This window comes from Eptesicus fuscus, chromosome 5, assembly GCF_027574615.1.
Source record: "Eptesicus fuscus isolate TK198812 chromosome 5, DD_ASM_mEF_20220401, whole genome shotgun sequence".
Lineage (NCBI taxonomy): Eukaryota > Metazoa > Chordata > Mammalia > Chiroptera > Vespertilionidae > Eptesicus > Eptesicus fuscus.
In genome coordinates this window covers 34,503,163-34,510,649 of record NC_072477.1, presented here as the reverse complement: position 1 = coordinate 34,510,649, position 7,487 = coordinate 34,503,163, and the positions used below count along the sequence as shown (strand labels likewise).

Genomic DNA, 7,487 nt, shown 5'->3' with positions numbered 1-7,487 from the left:
AAGGTGAGGGCCTTGAGGAGGTAGCGTTTATGTGGGGTACTGCACCCCGCTGTTTCGAAACCTGGGGCCGGGCCACCGTACCCACTATGATAGTCGGTACCTTTGGGGATGTTATTAGGGTTCTCAATGTCTTGTATGTCCCAAGTGTCCAGGCCAACGGCCAGTTGGCAGATATCAGGGTGTAATGTGGGCCACCAGCTACCCGGTGTGTGTGTACCCTCGACCGACCAGACCACTTGTCCTGTTGGGTTGATGACTTCCCAGGCTAAGGCCGCAGGGGCATGGGGGTTACCTGCCATCGGACTGGGCAGGCAAGGGCTTACGGCGAAGGCGAAGCTTAAGAGGATTGTCAGTCCTCTCCATTGTCCATTCAGGTCCTGGCTGTGGGGCAGGCTTGAGATGAGAGGCATGGATCCATGATGAGATGCCATCTACTTTCACCGCAGTTGGAGTGGTCAGCAGCACTACGTAGGGTCCTTTCCACCGGGGCTCTAAGCTGTGGGTCTGGTGCCTCCTCACGAACACTGAGTCTCCAACGTGGAAGGAGTGTGGCACCTTGAGGTCTCCTGGTTGGTAAGCAGAGGCTAGAGGCTTCCAGACAAATCGTTGGATTCCCTCTAGGGCTTTTAACCTGGCAAGCAGAGGTGCATGGGGTGATAAGTTGGAATCTGTGGCAGGTGACATTTTCGAGATTGGAGGTGGGGTTCCATACAGAATCTCAAAAGGGGTGAGGTTATACATGGAGGGTGAGGGAGTGTTCCGGGCACGGAACAGGGCGTAAGGTAGGAGCATGGTCCAATCCTGAATGCCAGTCTCCAAGGTCAATTTAGTTAAGGTCTCTTTGATTGTTCTATTCATTCTTTCTACCTGCCCTGAACTTTGGGGACGATAAGCACAATGTAATTTCCAATTAATCCCCAATACCCTGGCCACTCCCTGACTTACCTGGGCCACGAAAGCAGGTCCATTGTCTGACCCAATTACCTGGGGCAGTCCAAACCGAGGAAAAAGTTCTTCCATAATCTTCTTTACCACCACTTGGGCTGTTTCCTTCCGGGTGGGGTAGGCCTCTACCCATCCTGAGAAAGTATCTACAAAAACTAAGAGAAATCTTAACCCATATTTGGCTGGCCTGATTTCAGTAAAGTCTACTTCCCAAAATTGGCCAGGCCTATTTCCTCTTAGTCTCTTACCCTCTGAGGTTTGGGATTGATGTGCATTCACAACCTGACAGGCCTGGCAATTCTTAGCTACTTGTTCCGTCAACCTCTTGTTCTCAGTAGCCGCTAAGGAAAAGGGTTGTTCCCTCAGCAGTTCTTGCATTTTTCTGGCACCTAGATGAGTGAGCTGATGAACGTGCTGTAAGTAGGAAGTTGCCTGTTGTTCCTTACTTTTAACAGTCGTGGGTGCCAGATTCTCCTCTTGGGTCTCAGTTACTAGCGCCAGAACTCCTGCCCCTCGAAGAGCTGCTGCCTTGGCTTCCTCATCCGCCCGCCGATTCCCTACGGCTATAGGGTCTGATCCTTTCTGATGACCAGGGCAATGGACTATAGCCAATTCGGTGGGCAGCAGAACTGCTGCCAATAGTCCAAGAATTTCAGCCTTGTGCTTAATGTCCTTTCCGGCTGAGGTTAGTAGTCCTCTTTGCTGGTATATGGCCCCATGTACATGAGCAGTAGCAAATGCATAGCGACTGTCTGTATAGATGGTAGCCTTTTTTCCTTTAGCCAATTCTAAGGCTTTTGTGAGAGCAATCAGCTCCGCTTTCTGGGCTGAGGTCCCTTCTGGCAGCCCTGCTGACCATATGGTCTTAGTTCTGCTGACCACCGCCGCCCCCGCATGTCTCTTACCCTCTCGCAGGAAGCTGCTACCGTCCGTGAACCAGGTTACTTCTGAGTTGGGTAATGGAAGGTCCTTCAGGTCGTGGCGGATTCCTGCTTCCTCTGCCAGGATGTCTTGGCAGGAGTGCAAGACTGGATCCGCAGCTTCGTCCGGGAGCAGGGTGGCAGGGTTTAAGGTAGAAGGGGGCCCAAAGGTTACTCGATCCTTATCCAACAAAATGCTCTGATAATGGGTGATGCGTGCATTTGAGAGCCACCGGTCTGGGGGCTGCCTGATAATGCTTTCCAAAGCATGCGGGGCTATGATGGTCAATTTTTGTCCTAGAGTCAGTTTATCGGCATCTTTGGCTAACAGAGCAGCGGCAGCGATAGCTTTAAGACAGCGGGGCCATCCTCCTGCTACCGAGTCCAAGCGTTTGGACAGATAGGCCACTGGCCTCCTCCAGGGTCCTAGGGTCTGGGTTAGGACTCCTCGGGCTGTCCCTCCTCGCTCCTCTATGTAGAGGGTGAAGGGTTTCTCAACATCGGGGAGTGCCAGTGCTGGGGCTGACAATAGGGCCCTCTTGATGTCATCAAAGGCCTGCTGCTGTTCTGGCCCCCAGGAAAATTCCGCATCCCCTTTTAGAAGTGGATAAAGTGGGGCGGCTAATGATGCAAACCCCGGGATCCATAGTCTACAGAACCCAGCCGTCCCCAGGAACTCTCGGAGTTGTTTCCTGGAGGCGGGTACGGGAATCTGCACAACAGTCTTTTTCCGGGCCTCCGTCAACCACCGCTTTCCTTCCCGGAGAGTATATCCTAGGAAAGTTACTTCCCGCCTGCATATCTGGGCCTTCTTAGCTGACGCCCGGTACCCCAGCTGAGCAAGTTCTTGCAATAGGGAACGGGTCCCATACTCACATTCCTCCTGAGACGGTGCAGCCAACAGTAGGTCGTCTACGTACTGGAGCAGAGTCACCTCCGGGTGTCGGGTTCTGAAGGAACCCAGGTCCTGGTGGAGGGCCTCATCAAAAATGGTGGGTGAGTTCTTAAAGCCCTGGGGTAGCCTTGTCCAGGTCAGTTGCCCCGCTATCCCGGCCTCTGGATCAATCCATTCAAAGGCGAACAATGGTTGGCTGCTTTCACAAAGCCGTAGACAGAAGAAAGCATCCTTCAAATCTAATACAGTATACCAGGTTCTGTCAGGTTGAAGGGTGCTTAGAAGGTTGTAGGGGTTAGGTACAGTGGGATGTATGTCCTGTACCCTACTATTAATCTCCCTCAGATCCTGCACTGGTCGGTAATCTCCCGTTCCTGGCTTTTTGACAGGGAGGAGTGGTGTGTTCCAGGCTGACTGGCAGGGCCTCAAAACCCCCTCTTGGATTAGCTTCTGAATGTGTGGTCTAATTCCTTCCCGAGCCTCCCTACTCATGGGGTACTGTCTGACCCGAATTGGTGCTGCAGAGGTCTTTAGGGTGACCACCACTGGGGGTTGGTTTTCCGCCAGCCCTAGCCCGGCCTTCTCGGCCCAAGCATCTGGATACTCCTCAAGCCAGGTTGTCATGTCCTGCTTTTCTACTGGAGAGTTGTACAGGCGATACTCATCTTCTACAGACATAGTTAGGGCTGTGACTACCGGCCGTTCTACCAAGGGACTCAGAAACTCTACTCTGGGTCCCTCAGGGTCGAAGGTGATGCGGGCCTTCAGTTTAGTGAGCAGGTCTCTCCCCATTAATGGGGCCGGGCAATCAGGTATCACAAGGAAGGAGTGATGGACTTTTCCCCTTCCCAGGTCCATGGTCCTCCTGGTAGTCCAAGCCCGGTATCGGCTCCCATTGGCACCTCTTACTAAAGACCGCTTGGTTGACAGTGGTCCCAAGGGCGCTTGCAAAACCGAGTAAACGGCTCCAGTGTCTACTTCAAAGTCAATGGGAGTCCCCTCCACGTTAAACTTTACCCTGAGCTCGGGGAGGGGGTCCGAGCCCCGTCGCCCCTAATCTTCATCCAGGGCTAACAGGGCAGGCTGCTTAGCCTGCAGGCCCTTCTTGGGTCTCTTAGGACAGTCTTTCTTCCAGTGCCCATGTTCCTTGCAGTAGGCACACTGGTTCGGGTCTAAGCTTGGCCGTGGCCCGGTACTGCCTCCCTTTTCTTTCTGTTTCTTTCCACTATCTACCACTGTGGCCAGGATTTTAGTTAATTCCTTATTTCTTTTTTTGTCTCTAGCATCTTCTCTCTCCTCTCTCTCTTTTTCCTTCCGCTCTTCCTTTTCTTCCTCTGTTTCCCTTTTGTGAAAAACTTTATCTGCTTCTTTGACTAAATCTCTAAGGGTGAGGTCTTGTAATCCTTCTAGGCGTTGTAACTTACGCCGTATATCGGTAGCGGACTGGCCAATGAAGGCCATGGCCACTGAAGCCCTTTGGTCCTCCGATTGCGGGTCAAAGGGTGTGAACCTCCGATAGGCTTCCATTAGCCTTTCTAAAAAGACCGCGGGGGACTCAGTGGGGCCCTGAACGACCTCTCTTACCTTAGCCAAATTGGTGGGCCGCCTGGAAGCTGCCCGGAGACCCGCCACAAGAGCCTGGCGATAGGAGGACAGATGCTCCCTACCTTCTGAAGAATTTGGATCCCAATTAGGGCGCGTTAGCGGGAAGATGTCATCAATGATGTTCGGCAACTGCGTCGGACGCCCGTCTAGTCCCCGGACGTTCTTTCGTGCTTCTAGAAGTATGCGGTCTCTCTCTTCAGTAGTGAAGAGAGTCCCGAGTAGCTGTTGGCAGTCTTCCCAGGTGGGCTGATGAGAGAACATGAGAGACTCCACGAGACCTGTTAGTCGGGTGGGGTCCTCAGAGAAAGGAGGATTATTATTTTTCCAATTATACAGGTCTGAGGAGGAAAAGGGCCAATATTGGAGGGCCGGCATTTCCCCCCTTTCCCCATTGTCTACCATTGGCCCATATGGGCGCAACGGCAGAGTAGTGGCTACAGGCCCTTCGTCTGGCTGGAATCGGCTCCGAGTCCGCAGTGCAGGTCCGCTGCCTGGCGGCGGGGGGGGGGCCCTCAAGAGTAGAATCTGGGGAGGCCGCCATCGGGGACATGGGTGGAGGAACTGGGCCAGGTGCCGGAGGAGGTCCTTGGTCGCGCCGCGGAGCTCTGGCCGAGGCATAAGGAGGTGGCGGGGGATCAAGAAGGAAAAGATCAGATTGTGAGTCCGGAAGAACCGGGGGAACAGAGGGTGGAGGAGAAGGCAGAGCTGGCTTTACAGGAAGAATAGCAGGTTCGGAAGCGGAGACCGACGACCTAGAGAGGGAATCAGGGGGTAAAAAGGGCTTAACCCACACCGGGGGATTTTCACATAAGTCTTGCCACACCAAAATGTAAGGCTCCTGGTCCGGGTGTCCATGTCGGCCAGGCTGAAAAACAAGATTCCTCACTTCCCTTATGAGAGGCAAATGGAAAGACCCCTCCGGGGGCCATCCGACCTTAAAGTTAGGCCACTCGGACGAGCAGAAAGTCTGCCATTTGCTCTTTTTGATGACAAGGGAAAGATTTTGAGCTCGTCCCTTGACCTCTGACCAGCGGCCTAGGGTCAGGGACAAAGGAGTAGAAGTACTCTGGCCCATGACCGCGAACACACACACACACACGACAAGAAACAAAGAACAAAGGACAAGGACAGACACAACACGTTGAGACAAGAATTTAAGGATCCAAAAAGAAGGTTTTTCAAAACCAATTGACCTGACTGGCAACAGAGTTTCAGAATCAATATTAAGCAGATGAGAGGGATCCAGGCGTCCCCGGTCCTCTCCAGATTCCACCAGGGCGTCCCCCGGGGATGTGGCCTGCGACCTCCCGACACGTCTGTCAGCCGCAGTCGGGGGAGACTCACGTCCCTCCCCGACAGCCACCAGACCGAACAGATTTGCCAGTTCTGACAAGATTTTTATTCCCAAATTTCGAAGCGATCGCTATTCAAGAGGCGCCTTCACTTACCCCAAGAAGCGTCTGTTGGAGCCCGAAGGCGGCCGCCGCAATCTCGGTGGAACCTCCAAATGTTACGCCCGAAAAGCTGGCCGCATTCACAAAGCACCCAAAAGACGCCTCTCATGTAAAAAACAAAGGGTTTATTAAAACCAGCATGCTAGGTCTCACAGCATACCCTGAATACAGAGTGGGGGCTGTGAGCTCCGATTCTTTGTTTCACAGCAATTTTATAGACGAGGGCTCAGGGAGGATGGGAATGCTACTCAAGTTACTAAGTTAGCCTACTCTAATTGGCTGGGTAAGGGCTGGGGTTTGTTTACGCAGGTGCGGGGTGTGGTCTAAAGTGGTATAGCCCTAGGCTGTGGCGGGAGAAAGTGGTACAGCCCTTTCATCCCCGAGAAAGTGGTTTAGTCCTAGCCTACGGCGGGAAAAAGTGGTACAGTCCTTTCAGTAGTCTGGCCGGTTGTTCTGCTGTTCAGCCATTCGGTTGATTTGCATATTACACTTTGATTATTATAGATGATTTTCTCTTGAAGAACTGAACATTACCACCCATGGCAAAGCCATGCTCTTTCTTGACTCCTTACTTACAGTTAACCTAGAACAACCTAGCGTGGGCTTCAGCTGAATATTTTTGAAGAAAATATTAATTTTAAAAAATTGCTACTTTAATAATTGCATCAGCAACCAAATACTGATTTTTAATGGCTGTTTTGTTTATTGTTCTTAGGGTAAGACTAGTAGTCCCCAATGGAGGTTGAAAATCATCTATTTCTCTTTAAAGTTATCTAGGCCCTTCTCAGATAATTTTTTTTTTTCATTTTATTATTTCTGTGTGTGAGGAATTAGGTACAAATATTCTCCTCCCATAAATGTCTATTCCTGAAAAGTAGTATCTACTTGTTGAGAACTCACTTTAATTTTCATAATAACCCAGGGGAAGCTGTGCTATTATTTTTGCATTATTCAGATGAGGAGGCTGTACTAAAAGATTAAGGACCAGGATGTTAAAACATTGCTATTAGCTCTACAATAACTCGGTAATTTCTTACTTCTTTCCCAAGTCTTCACAAAGTATGCTGACCCCCATCTCCAAGTCAGTTGTTTGTTGTGCAAACTCCCATCAATTTTGTAACCTCTCAAAGTCAGAGCTGATAATGACTTTGGCCACCAACGGGTTCGACTGCCCCCCCCCCTCTGTGGCTGTTCACCAAACTTTCCAGGGAAATCAAAAGCTTCAGGGAAAATCCCCAGGACACTCTTCACCCGCCTTTAGTTACCTTTTATCTAAGCCTCTCTAATGATATGCTCCTAATGAGCTGATCTTTGCTATTGAAATCCTGGTTTTGTTTGGCTTTATATTGTTGTGTTGGCTCTAAGGGAGGTCCTTTAACACATGAAAACACCCCTTACCCCCTTCAGGGCTACATACTGTGCCACATTTTATCTAGTTAAGTTTCTGGCTTTTGGTGAGGAGTGATGGATATGTGGGATTCCGAGGTCAAAAGTTCTACATCCTTGATGCTCCAAATGTGGTCCACAGACCACCAGCAGCAGCAGCAGCTGGAAGCTGGTTAGCCATGCAGATTCTCAGGCCCTGTCCCCCACTTGCCAACCCAGAATCTGCATGTAATGTTCTATGTTGCAGTCCAGAAAATGGGATTGGTTGGGTTAATTTTAGAA

At 51.0% G+C, this 7,487-nt stretch overlaps 1 protein-coding gene across 1 annotated transcript; it reads right to left on the bottom strand.

The window, feature by feature from the left end:
- Window positions 1-455: 455 nt before the first annotated feature.
- On the bottom strand, window positions 456-5,806 carry LOC129148940 (uncharacterized). The gene is made up of 5 exons (XM_054715404.1): window positions 4,765-5,806; window positions 4,185-4,703; window positions 1,851-3,737; window positions 520-1,100; window positions 456-464 (listed from the first exon to the last, which is right to left on the bottom strand). The coding sequence occupies exons 1-5, from the start codon at window positions 5,438-5,440 to the stop codon at window positions 456-458; spliced, it is 3,672 nt and encodes a 1,223-aa protein (XP_054571379.1). The 5' UTR covers window positions 5,441-5,806.
- Window positions 5,807-7,487: the final 1,681 nt, after the last annotated feature.

Excerpts from the sequence above, each read along its gene's own strand:
- LOC129148940 (XM_054715404.1), bottom strand. The coding sequence starts at position 5,440 with ATGGGCCAGAGTACTTCTACTCCTTTGTCCCTGACCCTAGGCCGCTGG. Across the intron at positions 4,704-4,764 it reads TGCGCCCATATGGGCCAATG|ACCTGTATAATTGGAAAAAT; the intron begins GTAGACAATGGG and ends TTTCCTCCTCAG. Across the intron at positions 1,101-1,850 it reads TAGCAGCTTCCTGCGAGAGG|TTTTTGTAGATACTTTCTCA; the intron begins GTAAGAGACATG and ends GATTTCTCTTAG.